The sequence below is a fragment of the Labeo rohita genome, chromosome 15 (assembly GCF_022985175.1).
Source record: "Labeo rohita strain BAU-BD-2019 chromosome 15, IGBB_LRoh.1.0, whole genome shotgun sequence".
NCBI classification, from domain to species: domain Eukaryota; kingdom Metazoa; phylum Chordata; class Actinopteri; order Cypriniformes; family Cyprinidae; genus Labeo; species Labeo rohita.
In genome coordinates, this window is record NC_066883.1 from 38,222,803 (window position 1) to 38,241,742 (window position 18,940).

The 18,940-nt window shown below is 36.0% G+C and overlaps 1 protein-coding gene across 6 annotated transcripts in view; it reads right to left on the reverse strand.

Annotated features, from left to right (window-relative positions):
• LOC127177619 (arf-GAP with Rho-GAP domain, ANK repeat and PH domain-containing protein 1) overlaps nucleotides 1-18,940 on the reverse strand; it is a 66,374-nt gene that overhangs the window by 37,927 nt on the left and 9,507 nt on the right. For 4 of the 6 annotated variants that reach the window (XM_051129991.1, XM_051129990.1, XM_051129986.1 and 1 more), the window contains exons 2-6: nucleotides 15,718-16,620; nucleotides 5,228-5,343; nucleotides 1,001-1,083; nucleotides 796-905; nucleotides 434-598 (exon numbers count right to left, since the gene is read on the reverse strand). In XM_051129991.1, coding sequence (XP_050985948.1) covers nucleotides 434-598; nucleotides 796-905; nucleotides 1,001-1,083; nucleotides 5,228-5,343; nucleotides 15,718-16,547 — 1,304 coding nt within the window. In that variant the 5' untranslated portion in view covers nucleotides 16,548-16,620. Of the gene's footprint in view, nucleotides 1-433; nucleotides 599-795; nucleotides 906-1,000; nucleotides 1,084-5,227; nucleotides 5,344-10,000; nucleotides 10,258-15,717; nucleotides 16,621-18,940 lie in introns of those variants that run through there. The other 2 variants (XM_051129987.1, XM_051129992.1) reach the window with 2 other exon arrangements.

Genomic DNA, 18,940 nt, shown 5'->3' on the forward strand with positions numbered 1-18,940 from the left:
AAGACCAAATCAAACTCCATATTTAGAAATAAAATAGATTTGTCTATTAGTCTCTGATGAGTTAAAATTTTGAAACAAAATTATATAAGTAGCGATAAAGTAAAATAAAACAATACATTGAAAAAAAAATTGGCGCAGAAAAAAATTTTAACTCAGGAACTGCCAGTATATTTCACAATTAATTACAAATAAATGTTATGAAACATTTTCAATTCATGTAAAAATGCTAAAATACTTCAAAACGTGTACATCGCTGTGGTACAGCAAATGCATTTTTGCTTTAAGGCAGTAAATCAAACACAATCCAAAACTGATGTCCTTTATGTTTAGGTTTGGGAAATCTGATTCAGTTTAGGGAGTCAGTTCGTTCAAATGAGTCATATAAAAGACCGTTTCTTTAAAATTCTAAAGTGTGAAACACACACGCACGCACCCCTGAGGAGGATTCTTGTCCAGCCAGCCCATTTTAATAACCGGGACGCTGGTGGAGGCGAGGTCATCCCGAGGGGGCGGAGCACTAACGTGTCCTGTGATGGGCAGGTAGATGCTGTTCTGAGAGCCGGAGATCGGAGAGAAATCTTCAATCCATGAACCCCGCCTGAGAGAGATAGAGAAAGAGAGAGAGATGGGGAGATCAGCAAAAGAGGGAAGTGTTACATTATCACATTGCAACATGACACAAACTTCTCAAATTGCCAAATCAACGTCAACGAACTAACTTCATCCTTACAGTAACAATGCAGGAATGTACACATTTGCGTAATTGCTGACTGCAGGAAAATAAAAGCGACTCACTTGACAGATACGGATTCGTAACAGCTGGTGTCATCGTCCAGTAGCTCGTCATCGCTGCACAGGCTGTTGTAGCGGGGTTTTGCCGCCTTGGGAACCACCAAGGACATCTGCTGGAGGAAGCAGCTGTCAATCATACAGCGTCTGTCCTTATTGGACAATTCTGAGGTGTTGGGAATAAACAGTGTGTGAAAGGATCTCGACGCACCTTGCTGGCCATGTCTATGAGTTTAGCGTCTCTGCTGGGCTCGCGCTCGTCATATTCATCTGAACTTTCATCTGAATCCAACTCTACAGGGAGTCATGATGAACAGAATGAGGGAAACAGGAACAGACAAAGATACAGATACATTTCAGTGCAACATTTCTGTATTTCACAATGCAAAGCACACGACTCGACCTTCTGATTTTTAACATCTTATTCGAACTTGCAATTCTTACAAGACTGTTTCTTCAAGGCTGTATCTTCTATTGCATGTTTTAGCAATATGAATCTAACATTATTTAAATAAATAATAATAAAAAATCATAGTAATATTAATATTTAAACTTCCGTTAATAGTAAGTGTCCTACAGTGGCAAAGATCTCATTCCCAGAAGGCACTGAGAACAGGTTGGGTTGGTGTTAGACAGCGCTGATAAGCAGGATGTTTGCGCTCCAAATGTGAGCGTCTCATCTGGTCACCTGGAAAGTCTAAACGCCGCTAAAGGAAGAACAATCTCTGAGGACAAAAACTCTAAACTGCTGAACACAGAAACCGAAGACAGCAGAGCAACACACACACAAACAAGTACACGCAGCCTTGTCCAAATACTCACACTTGCAGTCTTTGCACTTGACCACTTATGACGTCATATCTTGTATTTGGCCAAAGTGTTCAAGTGAGACCACAAGTGAGCTTTATTTTTATTTTCAATACTTTGTATTTTCAAATCACCGTCTAAGTGTCTGTTCAGTAGTGCCTTTAACAGATGACTCAACTTTATCTGCGGCGCTTCTAATGAAGTGACAAAAACCAGTAGCAAATGTTGTACTAAATAAGTATCACCACTACTCATCTTTGCACCAATAAAACGTGCAACACTGTGTTTCTACCAAATTAGATGTAATATCTAAGTATTATATTAATATTTAACTTACACTCGAATGGTTTCTGTGACCTCTCACGAGATCTCGGCAAAATGTTTCACGATTTCTTTCCAGAACATGATGCATGATGGGATACACTAAGCCTCGAATACTGCTCCTGAGTGGTACTCAAGATAGTGTGGATTTAGTGTGCGTTAAGGCATTGCATTGCACTTTGGCATGTTTAAGGCCTGGGACATTTTTGCGCACTTACTTCCCGTCGCGTGCACACGCTTTCAAGTGGCCAAGACCACAAGTGTGGGTATTTGGACAAGGCATAACAAACAATCACACACGCTCACTCATGCATGTGCACACACACACTGGCACAATTACGCATACACACACTTTCTCGATCACGCATGCACACACTTACGCATGAACTCTCCCACAGTCACGAATGCACACACACTAATGAACACGCATAAAAATGTGTCCTGATGTGTCACAAAAACACACACACACACACACACACACTCACACAATCATGCATGCACACTCTCTCCCACAGTCATGCATGCACACACACACACACACACACACTCACAATCATGCATGCCCGCACACACACACACTCACAATCATGCATGCACACGCACACACACTCACAATCATGCATGCACACACACACACACACAATCATGCATGCACACACACACACACAATCATACATGCACGCACACACACACACACACTCACAATCATGCATGCACACACACACACACAATCATACATGCACGCACACACACACACACACTCACAATCATGCATGCACACACACACACACACACACAATCATACATGCACGCACACACACACACACACACTCACAATCATGCCTGCACAAGCACACACACTAACAATCATGCATGCACGCACACACACTCTCACAATCATGCATGCACACTCTCTCCCAGTCACGCATTCACACACACACACACACACACACACACACACACAATCATGCATGCACGCACACACACACTCACAATCAGGCATCCACGTGCTCACTCTCATAATCATGCATGTTCACCCTCTCCCAGTCACGCATACACACACACACACACACTCACAATCATGCATGCACGCACACACACACTCTCACAATCATGCATGCACGCACACACACACTCTCACAATCATGCATGCACACACGTCTGGTTTATTATCTTTGTGGGGACTCTTCATAGGCGCAATGGTTTTTATACTGTCCACACTGTATTTTCTATCCCCTTACCCTAACCCTACCCCTAAACCTAACCCTCACAGAAAACTTTCTGCATGATTTATAAGCTTTTGTACCCATGGGGACCTCAAGCCGGTCCCCACAATGTCAAAAATTTCAGGTTTTACTATCCTTGTGGGGACATTTGGTCCCCACAATGAAGCAAAAACAAGTACACACACACGCACACACACTCTCACAATCACGCATGCACACTCTCTCCCAGTCACACATGCACAAACACACACACTCACAGTAATGCATGCACGCACTCACACACACTCTCACAATCACACATGCATACACACACATACTCTCACAATCATGCATGCACACATACACACACTCTCACGATCAAGCATGCACACTCTCTCCCAGTCACACATGCACACACAATTATGTATGCATGCATACACACACACTCTCACAATCATGCATGTACGCACACACACACACTCACAATCATGCATGCACGCGCTCACACGTACTCTCATAATCACACATGCACACACACACACTCTCACAATCATGCATGTACGCACACACATCAATCACGCATGCACGCGCTCACACGTACTCTCATAATCACACATGCACACACACACACTCTCACAATCATGCATGCACGCACACACACACACTCTCACAATAATGCATGCACACACACACACACGTTTCGTTTCCTCATGGGGACCTAAAAAATGTCCCCACAAGGTCAAAAATTTACTGGTATTATTGCTATCCTTGTGGGGGACATTTGGTCCCCATAACGTGATAAATACCAGGTACACACACAAACACACAATCATGCACACACACAATCATGAAGTGAAAGTGACAATGTATAGTCAAGTGACCCATACTCGAAATTGGTCTTCTGCATTTAACCCTTGCTTAACCCTTGCGGCATTTAACCCTTGGTCCGTTACCATTTCACCGTTGTGTGTGTGTGTGCACTTCAGTCATGGTATTGAAGTTGGAAAGAGCACTGTTCATTCACAATCCCCACCTTCAATTCCTGCTGGTGCGGGAATCGAACCAGCTACCTTTGGGTTACAAGCCTGACACTCTAGCCATTAGGCCATGACTAACAAATGTTCTCACACATGCACACACTTGCGCACACTTGCACATTCACACACACTCTCTCACACATGCACACACACACAATCACACACTCTCTCTCTCACAATCACGCATGTGGCACACACCACTCACGCACACGCACTCTAACACACACACACGCAGTCACACACTCACTCGCACACACACACATACTAGCATGCACACACACCACTCACACAATCAGCTGTACAAGCTACTACAGATGACTAAAAGCTGGTCTGACGAGATCTACAGCTCTAGCTGAGTTTATTTACCCAGAGATACTCAACAAAAGGACGAGCTGTCAAGAACAATGATAAAAACTACCAGGAATGTAATTTTGGTTCCGATTTCACTTAATCATTCCGGTTTCTCAATGCCAGTTCTAGGATGTTCTGGGTTCAGTTGCTAAGCTGTTGTGGGTGGTTGCTAGGGTGTTTCTAGGCGGTTGTTACTTTATCAGTACACTGACCCAAGCAAACACAGCCCATCTACGTCCGTCTTTCTCTCACGGGGTGTTTAAGACAGACTGAGAGCGACCGCGTCGGTGAATAAACCACACACAGTTGCATTAATGCATGAGAACTATAAGCCACAAAATGCTTCATCTTTAAGCAGCTTTGAGCTCATCTGCTAAAATAACAGCTTCTCTTCCTAGAAAACCAACCAAATATGTTGCTGACGTCACGTTGCACCCTTCATCCAATCAGATGCTACATATAATGCGAAAGCCACGCCCCTGATCCCTACACCATCAGCAGGCTGTCAATCACATTTATAGATGTGATGCAAACTAAAGCCTATTGGCCATTTAGAAAAAGTGGAACAAGCTCTTTGAAATGTCAACTTCCTATTTTAATGACACATGAAAGAAACCAGCTTCTGTCATATTGGTGGTTTAAAGTGAGTTTAGCCATGCTAGATTAAGATTAAAGTCATGATATGTTTTCTTTAGTAAAATTAATCTGTCTACTAACTGTTTTTGAGTGGCAGCGGCGGGACGTCTCTCCTCTGGCTCTCGCTCTGAGGTCTGATGATCCGAGGCGGGATGTGTGGGACTCGATCCGTGTCTGAAGGATCATCTGCAGGAGAGCTGGAGGAGCAGACAGAGGAAGCTTCATCATTACTCAGATCAGAGGACAGTTTGCTGAACAGCCGACTGAACTTCTTCATTGTGAAAGAATGTCAGTGAGAGAATTCAACGCTAACGATAAACAGATAAGAGCTCCATTCCGACGCTGACAGAGATTAGGACAGTGCGTCTCGGGTTCGTGACGCTGCACGTCTCTGAGTTCAGAAGCACTTGACGCAACAGGTTCAATGAGAGCAGATAGTAATCGACCAACACACCTGTACTGAGTCACTCATCAGGTGAACACACTGACAGAAGCATTCAATTTGAGTCACATAAAATCTTAACGGAATAAACAAGTTCAAGTAAAAACTTCCTGTATATTACATAATACTACATGATGATTAATCATATCCATGTTTGCATAACTATAGAATGAACAACAACAAAGTGTAATGCTTAATTAGAAAATCAAACATTATTTTATTAACACTACCAGAAAAAAAAAAAACAATAAATGTTTTAATATTTCTGAAAGTCAATTCTGCTCATCGAGGCTGCATGTACTCGATCAAAAATACAGCAAAAAATCTGAAATATTTTTTTCAATTTAAAACAGCTGTTTTCTATGTGAATATCTGTTAAACTGTAATTTATTTCTGTGATGCGCAGCTGAATTTTCAGCATCATTACTCCAGTCTTCAGAGTCATATGATCCTTCAGAAATCATTCTAATATACTGATTTGCTGCTCAACACATATTCTGATTATTAGCAATGTTGAAAACAGTTGTGCTGCACATTATTTTGGTGAAAAACTGTGATACATTTTATCTTTTAGGATTCTTTGATGATTAGAATGTTTATAAGAACAGCTTTTTTTTAATTAGGAATCTTTTGTAACATTATAAATGTCTTTTTATTTATTAATTTAATGCTTCCTTGATTAATAAAACTAATAATTTCTTCTTTTTTTATCTTCATATCACAATTTCAACAAAAATATATAACACTGAAGACTGGAGTAATGATGCTGAAAATTCTGATTTGATCACAAAAATAAAACACACTTTAACAGATGTTCAGACAGACGAAAGATGTTTTAAATTATAATAATTTTTTACAATTCCTACTATATTTTTGGATCAAATAAATCCAGCCTAGGTGAGCAAAAGAGTCAAAAACAATAAAAAAACAATAATAAAAAAAAAAAAACAGCTGGTAGTATATTTGCCTGATAAACTTGTCCTAATTTTTGAACACAACAGACAGTAAACAAGCTTACTACAGCGGTAAAAGAGATTCTGCAGGGGTTTTTTACTCACACGACAAACACTGTGTAAATGTGAAGAAAGGGTGAGTATCTGACATTCACTCTACTTTTACAGAGAATACAGGAATTCACAGGTTTATTTCAGTGTCTGAGCAGCGTTTGTTGAACATTTATCAGAGTGGAAACACATTTCCTCATGTGTGTTAAAGATCAGGCCCATGTGGACGGTCAAACAATGCCTCTTCCTGTGACCAGCGGAACAAATGACCATCAGCTTTACAAAACAAAACATCTGTTAAATAGTGAGTTATGATGAAGCTTATACTACCGCTTCAGCTCTGTAACTTCCACCACATTTCTAAGTAAAGCTTCACCAACTCACAAACGACCTCAGGAGAACCAGGAAAATCCAGAGAGACGTTAGCTAAGAAATCACTGACGACATCCTGATGTTAAAGAATAACCACTAACCAAAGAGCAGCACAATGAATGCTGGAGAGACTCATTCAGACTGATTCATACTTTTCTTCTGCTTTCACATCCTCATTTTAACCAACAAATGTTTTTTCAAAACATGACTTTTTTTTGCATTTTCACATGCTGTAATTTCTGGATCAACTAAAAATATACATTACATAGCATATGCTTTTATCCAAGCAAATCTTTTTAAGCAAACACGTGAAGTGTTAATAATGCAAGGTTTCTTATAAAATAAAGACTATATGATCCGTGCATGTACGCGGCAGCAGCTTCTATACGAACACACATTTATAGAGCACAGACAGACTGAGTTGACTGCAGTTTCACTAGTTCATGTGTCATTGTGAAAACAGAAACGGCTGCTTTCTGACAGCATTGTGAAAACGGCAGCAGAGCCTGTGACGAGGCTTTTCCAGCTCATCTGAACACCTTGTCAGAAGGGGCAATGGAAAGCACAATGATACTGGACTTTGGAACAGCAGAAACCTTCTGTACCAGTACTTATCATAAACAGACAACTCAAGTCCACGGCAGAATTGCATATCTTCTAGATAAAACAATTGGGTAAATAACAGTCCTTCATGCCCTGATAACATGACCTTTTAGCCTGAGAAAGAGCTACTAAAAAAGCCCATCTGCTGTTGTCTCCACCCAGGTAGAAAAGCTTGTAGATGCATGAATCTACTTGTGTGACGACTTTATGAATAAACATTTCTAGAGGAATCGTTATTATGGATTATGGACTTAGTAAAAAATGTCTTGATGGATTTGTTTCAGCTTTTGTCTTCTTAAAATGTTAACTGATGGACTGGAGTGGGTTATTGTGATGTTTTTGTCAGCTGTTCGGACTTTCATTCTGACGGCACCCATTCACTGCACACTCAAATGTAGTCACCCTCAGATCATCCAAGATAAAGATGAATTTGTTGGTTCATCAGATTTGTAGAAATGTGTTATTCCATCACTGTCTCACCAATGGATGTGAATGGGTGCCGTCAGAATGAGAGCCAAACAGCTGATAAAAACATCACAATAATCCACAAGTAATCCACACCACTCCAGTCCATCAGTTCACATCTTGAGAAGACAAAAGATGGTGCTTGATCTGTGCAGATTTCTCTTCCGATTAAGACCAGACCACTTTTTCACTGGAGGAAGTGTTATTATGGATTATGGAGTATGATATTTTAGTTAAAAACATCTTGATGGATTTATTTCAGCTTTTGTCTTCTTAAAATGTTAACTGATGGACTGGAGTGGATTATTGTGATGTTTTTGTCAGCTGTTCAGACTCTCATTCTGACGGCACCCATTCACTGCACACTCAAATGTACTCACCCTCAGATTGTCCAAGATATAGATCAATTTGTTTATTCATCAGATTTGTAGAAATGTGGTATTCCTTCACTGTCTCACCAATGGATCCACTGTAGTGAATGGGTGCCGTCAGAACGAGAGTCCAAACATCTGATAAAAACAACACAATAATCCACAAGTAATCCAAAATATGAGTCCATAAACCCTAATGCTTTTTCCAGTGAAACTGTTTATCTCCTGTTGTCTCTCACCTAAAACATACAGTTTTTGTCTTTTTACGGACTGGAGTGGTGTGTATTACTGTGATGTTTCTATCAGCTGTTCGGACTCTCATTCTGACGGCACCCATTCACTGCACACTCAAATATACTCTCAGATCATCCAAGATATAGATGAATTTGTTGGTTTATCAGATTTGGAGAAACGTGTAATTCAAATCACTGTCTCACCAATGGATGTGAATGGATGCCGTCAGAATGAGAGTCCAAACAGCTGATAGAAACATCACAATAATCCACACCACTCCAGTCCATCAGTTAACATCTTGAGAAATCCATTATTGAGACGTTTTTAACTAAAATACGAGTCCATAATCCATAATAACACTTCCTTTAGTGAAAAAGTGGTCTGGTCTGAATCAGGAAAGAAATCTGCAATGATCAAGCACCGATTACAAGTCTTCTGTCTTCTCAAGATGTGAACTGATGGACTGGAGTGGTGTGGATTATTTGTGAATTGTGTTGTTTTTATCAGCTGTTTGGAATCTCATTCTGACGGCACCCATTCACTGCAGAGGATCCATCGGTGAGACTTTCTCCGAATCTGATGAAGAAACACTCCTAATCATCTTGGATCAACTGAAGCATTCCTTGAATAATCCAAAGTAATCAGAAGTGCTCAGCACAAACACAAGCCAATCAACATCACTAAGCAAAAAACACTTCTCTAAAGTACAAACTGACAGAAATAACCCGAACGGTCAGCCATGGTCACTTGCTAAACATCAGGAAGTGAACTGTACAATACAGAGTTCAACAGCGAGCGCTTATATCAGTCGAGTTACCGAACGCTCTCTCCCTGATGAATGATGGTTTTTGTGCGAACCCCCAAATAAAGTGAGAAATGACGCGTTTACGTCTGAGGCAGATAAGAAACCTACAGCACGTTTTGGCTGGAAGGCAAGAGAAAGGAACGACATGAACACAAACCACCAGAAATAAGTAGTTGCGGTTTACAGTGCAGAGCATCAGCTCATAAATACAGCTGTGATGCCATCGGAAATTATCGTAAGGCTCTGAAGAGCATAAGATACTTACAACAGCTGCTTAAAATAATGAGAAACCAAAATACATCTACAAAAACTAACCAACATCACGGCAGTGAGACTCGCTTTACATCTCACATCTACAGAAAATATAGTCTAGTTTGACTCTGTTTGTGTTGTGATGAAACACTAAAGAAACCTCAACACACACATCCTGAACACGCAATATCATGACAACAACACTGATCAAACAAACAGAAATCATCGTAAAAACGTGCAAAATGAAAAGACACAAAGTACATAAGGAAACAGAACAACAGGCATTCACTTCCACATTGAACTTACGTGCTCAAACACGCCAAATAAGGCCATCAGAGAGTGATGAGAGTGACCCAAACCCTGTTATACACCAAGAATCGTCTGGAGGAGAGAGCGGAACAAATGCAGTCCAGTAAACGTGTGGGAAAAAAAACGACAGAGCCGGAGAACCACGTCGAGAACGAGTGAACCAGACCTAAAACAACCACACAGAAGACAGGCGGAAGTGGAAAACACTTTTAGACGTGAACGCGTCTGTATGCGAGCCTCTGTGCAAGCCTCTGTGCGGAGACCTTAAAAAAAAAAAAAAAAAAAAAAAACCCAAAGAGCTTCCTGAAATCTACCTCCTGTTTCTCCTGTTCACAAAAATGACCGGTGAACTTTCAGTTTTACTAAACTTTGTTTTGCAAAATGAAAATGAACCATGCATTTATTTACTTTTCTTCAAAATTGTCAATGCAATGAAAATGCAGTGAAAACTTTAATGTGGAAAACATTATATTGGCTATTATTATTGGGATTTTTAAGTTTTTATTACTACAGTAATCTTTAATAGTAATTTAGATTAAAAAAAATATAATAAAAGCAAATGCAAAAATAATTCTATATTTAAGATTAAGTTACATATTTAAAAAATTACTTAAAAATAGCAGTGCAACTATACTTTGCATAATAAAAAATAAACCCTGCCTTTATCTACTTTTTGCACTGTGAAATTATTTTTCTTCAAAATTCTCATTATTGTTATGAAAACTGTAATGTGAAAAATATATTATATTATTTAAATCATAATTAAACATCATGATTTAAGTCATTATTACAGAAATCTATAATAGTAATTTTTTAAGTTGTAAAAAATAATTATATATTAAAAGATATTAATTATATATTATATTTATATACTAAATTATTTAAAAAATTGCTATGTAATTATACTTTGCATAATGAAAATGAACCCTGCATTTATTCATTTTATTGCATTGTAAAATTATTTTCCTTCAAAATTCTCATTATTGTAATGAGGGAAATAGTCATGGTGTAATGTGAAACATTAAAATCATAATTTGTGCTACATGGGAGTCTTAAAAAATACTTTTTACAACAACCTTTAATAGTAATTTAAAAAAATTAAAAATAATAAAAGGTACACATAAAAATAATTTTACATTACAAATAATACATTATATATAATATTTATGTTTTCAAATAAATATATTACAATACTGTATAATTATATTTTGCAGAATAAAAATGAACCATGCATTTATTTATTTTATTGCACTGTGAATTTATTTTTCTTCAAAATTCTCATTATTGTAATGAATTTATTGTAATTATTTAAATCATAATTATACATCATTGGATTTCTCTCATTATTACAGTAATCTTTAATAGTAATTTAAAATTAAAAAGCATAATAAAAGCAAATGTAAAAATAATCCGATATTAAAGATATTAAATGACATATTATATTAAATTAAATGAAATTAATCCTGAATTTATTTATTTTATTGTATTGTAAAAAAAAAAAAAATATATATATATATATATATATATATATATATATATATATATATATACATATACATATATATATATATATATATATATATATATATATATATATATATATATATATATATATATATATATATATATATATATATATATATATATATATATATATATATATTTAAAATTCTCATTGTATTGAAGAAAATAGTAATTAGGTGTAAAATGAAACACATTTAAATTAAATTAAATTAAATTAAAATTAAAAGTAAACATAAAAATTACAAATATTACATTATATATTATATTTATGTAAAAATAAAAAAAATGTATTTTGCATAATGAACCCTGCATTTATTGGATGAACTAAATTTTATTATTTTTATTATATTATTCTACTGTATTGTGAAATTATTTTTCTTCAAAATTCTCATCACTGCAATGAAGAAAAATTGTCATTAAATGTAAAAGTAAATATAAAAATTATTTTGTGTTAAAAACATTAAGATATATTAATATATAAAATGACACAAATGTTCACAGTACTGTATAATGAGAATGATAATCTACAAACAAACTCAAAGTAAAGTGTACAGACCCTTTACAGTACAGAGATTAAGATTTTCTTTGCAATAAAGTAATGAGAGCACTTAATCATCATGAAAAAAATATCCAATGTCTGATACTTTTCAAAACGTCTCAGAAACGGGAATCTAAAACCACAACTTCTCAAATAAAAACATTCACATGCTGACAGCAAACAATCTTTCTGGAAAATTACACTCATTTCAAGACGCTTGTGGGAATACAGCTGTGCGTGTGTCTGGAGGAGGTGTCACGCATGGCATTGTGGGTCAGTAGCACATCGAAACGACACAGATTGATCACAGGAGAACCAATGACATCTAGTGCTCAACATGCAGAACAACATCACAGAACTGAACACATCCAAAAAATAACACTCACTCAACGCCAAACAAGCTAAAACTTCAAGAGTAAATCAAAGCACACAGTACAAAGTACAAAGCAATGACCGTCACACGTAAGACCGTAGGAATTATTATTATTAAATAATATAAATACAACAATCCAGCTTCACTGCTGATTTTCTCAGTTAATTTCAGACCAGTGACTCAATTAGGGAAACTAGCGTTATATCATATACACACACAAATGTAAAGGTAGATACGACAACCCATCAAAATAAAAGTCCAGTCCAGTTTGCTTAATTCTCAATAATTAAAGATAAATGAAATTAATGTTTTATACCTTCATTTAATAACCAGAATATTTTAAATACACAACACAGAATTTCTGAGGGTAAAAAACTTTCATAAGGCTATTTTAAGCATAAATTTGAATAAATTAAGTATGCATTCAAATAATTAGACATGCTAAAACGCACAATTTGATAACAATAAAACATATGGTGAGAAAAAATAAAACAATGGAATTTGGGAAAAAATAAAACCCCTACTCAACGCAGCTTAAAAACTACCTAGCTGTCCTGTTTAATGAACAAATCCTCAAAAAATAAAAAATAAATAAATAAATAAAAAAATTCACATTATTCATAAGTTACAGAAATTAAAAAAAGTAAAGTAAACAAAAAGTTAATACATTTTTTAATTAAAATCTAAAAATCAAATAAAATTTCAAATCACATACAATTTAAAATAAAATTTAAATATTAAAAATAGAAAAAATAAAAATTTAATTTTCCAAAATAATCAGCTATTTCGGACCCGTATTTGTTGTGATTATTTGTGGCTCAAAAAAAAAAGACATTAATTATTAAAAAAAAAAAAAATCTAATTATTCATAAGTTACAGAAATGTAAATAAATAAAATTTTAAATGAAATAAAATGTACAATCAAATAAAATTTAAAAAATGATTTAATAATCATGTCACATCTAGTAGAATACTCTCAGTGCTCACCAGAGGGCGGCGCTCTCACCATCCACATTCACAGTATGCTGAATCACACTAACCGAACACACTCCCACTGGCAGGAAGAGCTTGTCATGTCATTTTCCAGCTCTGACTCATTTGCACTGGTCCGTTTGACCCGTGTGACGGTCTGCAGGCCTCCTGACTCAATGACCTCGAGTCAGTGCACAGGAAACACAAAAACTACAGTTTGTGCAAGAGTATTGTGTAAAAGCATTGAGTCAGGAGTGTTATTCTGCTGTGTTCACATTAACAAAATGTGCTTAGTATGCGAATCGTCAATTTGCACAGAATACTTGGATAATTTGCTCAAATGTGCAGTGTGAGGTGATCTATCCCACAATGCAATGCACTTAACTTGGTGATAAAGGAAATGCAAGAGTGGAACATTGCTTTTCCCATTCATTTTGCCAATAGGGGTGTTTAAAAAAAGACACAAGACTGTGATGTTCATGGCTTTAACGAGACTATAATCACGTTACATCACTGAACTAAAAACAATGAAGAAATAAAAAAAAAAAAAATGGACTTAAAGGTGTAAACAGCTGATTTAAACTGGTGTAGATTTCTGTGCAGAATCATGGGTCATGTAGTTTTTCACCATGATTATTTAAAAAAATAGGGGCTGATGGTTTAAACAGAAGCTTGAAGCATTGATTAACAACCTCGTAGCTCAAAGTACGTCTGTCTTAAAAAGTTTTATAAGTCACCATTAAAAATCAATACGTCTATGGAGAACATAAATGGGTTTTTTATTACTGAAACAGACTGTTGCACTCTATTAAACCAACCACAAGACCAAACAATCACACTTTATCTACAGTCTCAGTCTCTGCAGTGTTACTCATTAATTTAACAAACTTTTAAACAGAAAAAAAAACATCATAATTAATGATATACTTTTTCCAATAGTCATTTATAAATAATTTATTTTAAAAAATAAATAAATAAATCAAGCTCTACGCAGAAATCATTAAACAGACTGCAGCGATGCACCACATTTCTGGCAACTCAGATATTTTGCCAAAAATATTAATTTTCAATATTCAAAACTGTTTTTGTTTAGAAAATTTACATGCAAAATTTGATTTGTTTATCACAAATGTTCATACAAAAAAAGATTTTTTTTTTTTTTTGAAAATTATAAATAACAGAAATACTAAAATAAAGTTTCATAGCTGGTGTATTTTTCCCAGCTATTTTGGACGGGTGACTCAATCCAGTTTAAAAACCACCCAAAATATAGGACAATTTTTAATAAATACACGCACTATATTACATATTCATTACATTTCAATCGTTGTTTAATCTAAATTTTTATTCTTGACTATTTTAATTCATTTTAAATCAATTTTTAAATCATTTTAACATTTTTAAATCCAATGTTTTTATTTGTTGTGATTATTATTATTTTTTTTAATGATTATTTTAACTCCTTTTATATGTAAAGCACTTTGAATTACCATTGTGTGTGAAATGTTCTATGTAAATAAACTTGCCTAAAATTATCTGTGCATTTTAAATTTTTACATTTTAAATGTTTCATTTGAATTTTTTTATCGTTAATTATTAAATTAATAAATGTAATTAATTAATAATTATTAAATAAATACAATTAACAGTTACTAATTAAAATAATGCATTTAAATAAAAAAAAACAATTATTAAAGAATAAAAAAAATATTAATTAAATATACTACTATTAATAATATTAATAAATAATATTTAAAATAAAATGTAATTAGTAAAATGTGAGTCATTGAATTCATGCTACTACTTAACAATTATTTAAGTTTAAAATAAAATTTGCTAATTGTTAATTTTCAGTTGTACGCTTCAGTCATTTTATTTAATGTAACCTTATTTTAATTTTCTTTTTGTGTTAAAAGAGTGAGTCGTTGAATTATTCATGCAACCGATTCATTAAAAAGCTTCATTCAGGAACAAGGCAAGTGACTCTTTATGAATGAATCACTGAATCACTGAGTTGTTCAAAAACACTGATTCATTCAGAAACAAAATACCACTTTGTCGCTCACTATTTTTGTGGCAAAACAGAGCAAAAAACACACAATATTCCGTCTAAAATGCCAGACTACTGAACTACATATAAATACAAGACAAAAACTCATTCAGGGGCATTTGATTCTCATATATTGAATTTCAGGGTCATTATAAATGTGAAAAATCAATGAAAACTTTAATTTCGGTATAGAAAATTCAGTATTACATACTAAACAGTGCAGCAGTTACACCAAACAAATAAAGTGCGTCCTGTACCTGATCAAGGGCGGGCTTCCGGATGACGTGCTTCTGGGATGTGTAGTCCTGGGGCAGACGGAGGCGCGTGGAGGTGGAACGGGGGGTCTGTAGGGGACCGGAGGAGGTGACGGGCTATCTCTGGGCTCTTTAGAGACGCCCACGGCGTAGCTCTTAGGAGGAAGAGGAGGAGCGCCCGCTTCTCCCTGAGAGGGAGACGAACACTGCTCGTACAGGTGGAAGCGCTCCGATGAGGAGGATGAAGAGGATGAGGGAGTGGGGGACACAGGAGACTGTTTCCTCTCGCTCGTCTGGAGATGCTGCACCGGCCCTTTAAGAGACAGGTGTTCTGGGCGTGGCCTCGGAGTCGGGATGGGCTTGGATCGTTCAGCAGGTGTGGGCGTTTCCCTTTGTTCAGGAACGCCGACGGGGTCAGGAGCGGTCACCGTGGTTACCGATCCAGGCGTGAAGGGGACGGGAGGTCGATTGGGCGTGACCCGAGGCGGGACGGGAGGCGGTCGCCTACCAGCGACGCTGTTTTCTGTTGTGCCGCCGTCTGGAGTCATTTTGAATCTGGTCCTCTCTCGGGCGACGGGTCTGTCCTCCTCTCGCTCCTCGTCCTCCTCCATGGTCACCGCCGAGGGGAAGAGCTTGTGCAGGCTGCCGAGGATCCGCTTCCTGTGGCCGGGCAGAGCCACGCCCATCTGCTGCAGTTGGGCGGAGGTTAGATCCTGACACTCCCACAGCGTTCGCAGTCCGGCTTCCTGGAAGGCCGAGCAGTACTGGTCGAGCCGGAGGCCATTCAGCCACTCGGCCACAGGCTGGGAACTCTCCGGCGGGACGAAGGACATGACCAGAACACGATGCTGCAGGACGAACACTGCAGGAATTCTTCTACATGGGATGAGGTCAAGGAATCATCGTCTATTGACACAGAGAGAGAGAGAGAGAGAGAGAGAGAGATCATCAGACTGATTAGGATTTATAAAGATTAGAAATTTACTGAGCGCACGGTCTAATGAAAAGAATGTAAAAAATAATTAATAATTTAAAAAAATGTGTGTTCTGGATTATTTGTTTATTTATTTATTTAATGTGGGACAGAATTTATTTATTTATTTATTTATTTATTTATTTATTGTGGGTCAGTATTTATTTATTTATTTATTTATTTATTGTGGGTCAGTATTTATTTATTTATTTATTGTGGGTCAGAATTTATTTATTTATTTAATGTGGGTCAGAATTTATTTATTTAATGTGGGTCATATTTTTTTATTTATTTATTGTAGGTCAGAATTAATTAATTTATTTATTGTGGGTTAGAATTTATTTATTTATTTATTTATTAATGCATTTATTTATTTGATGTGGGTCAGAATTTAATTTGATTTATTTATTGTGGGTCAGAACTGATTTATTTATTTATTATTTGTTTATTTATTGTGAATCAGAATTTTATTTTTATTTTTTAAATTTAAAAAGATTGAAAATTGAGTAGTAAATATCCAACGGTGGGTTAATTTACTGGCCATAAATATTTTGATGACCATAAAACCATTGCATTAATTTTTATTTAAAAAAAAAACATAAATTTTGGGGAATATTCTTCACAATCCATAGTTTAAAACCACTCTACAGAGACGTGCGTCTTTAGTGCTCCAGTGAACAGCATTACAGAAAACATCAGCAGTCATACACTGCACGAGACTGTCTGCATCTCTTACTGAAACCGAACGTGCATGAACACTCACTGTCATTTTGTTCCTCATATTTTCACTCTAACGAAAACATGTGGTGAAAATTCTGCACGGAATTCCTGTAGAAAAAGAACTTAAGGCATCCGAGATGTTTACTTAAGCAGACTAAGATCACAAGACATTTATAATACAAGAGCAACAATATGCACAGTAGCTCATACAAGAGTCTGATGAAATCAGTATGATTTTTTTTCCCAAATTTTGTGTTTTTTATTTTATTAACATTTTTCTGTATTTCATTCAAATGGCTTAATTAAATTTTAATAATTATTATTATTTTTTAATTCATTAAACTTTTATATGTACTAATCTATTTTTAAAAAATACTAATAATTTTCAAAAATATATATTTATATATTTTTTTGTTAATAGAAATTTACTATCAAAAAAACGAATGCTTTTCATGCGATTTATTTTAAATTGTTAATCAAATGAAATTTGAATCATTTTACTATTTTGCAGCACCTAACAGTTACCCGTCAGATGACAAGACCATTATATTTACACCCTGCAGGTTTTCTAAAGGTATATTTAAGACTTTTTGTAGACCACTTCATGAGCAAACATAAGAAGTCTCATTTCATGAGAAACCAATCAATATTTAGTGTTTCAAATTAAAAATATTTGCCCATAGGCTCAAAACATCAACTTAATTCAAAGGGGAAACAAGGTTTTTATATGCCATTTGTTCAGTTTTGAAATGCAAACCCGATTAATTTTGATCAGTTTCTCAGAAAACAAGATTTTATATCTTTATTTTGTAAATGCATCTTGATTTAAGGACGTTCAGAAACTTCTCCTGAAAAGCATGACAGAAATAAGGAAGGCATTCATTTTTGCAGTTCATGCAACATTGCCACTACTAAGACCTTTTCAGGCCTTAATTTGTGTAAGGGTGAATTAAGACCTTGTAAAAGCCATTTTTACTCCATTATGACACGCTGACATTTATAGCCTCAGCAAAACACTCAAACAAAAACTAATATCAATGCCCACATCATTAAGACAGCAACATTTGAGAAAAACTCACTTCCTGCATGCAATTTCCTGTTCCTGCTCAGATAAGATCATTTTCCAGCTCATTATCAGTCAGATGAACTACAGATATTAATAGACCATGCCTTTATAAAGAGCCGTCACGCATGATTTCTAAATCACTCTACGTTATAATATACAGAAGCTGTGCTGCTGAAATGTTTTGGAACGAGCGACTGAAGCTTTCAACCCACTCATGTTCCCACCACAGACGAGAGACAGACAGACGACAGACAGACAGACCGTCTGGAGGAGCGCTGGTCATGCGGTTCGACTCCTCACCATCACAAAACACCATTCACGCACACAAAAACAGAAGCAGCTCCTTCCACCTCCAATCCTTTTCTGTTTTAACACCGGTTCCTCAAACATCATTATCGATAATACCGTCTCCTGTCAGGGACAGCACAAGTTGCTCTTTTACTCTAAACACACTGGTGCAACACTTA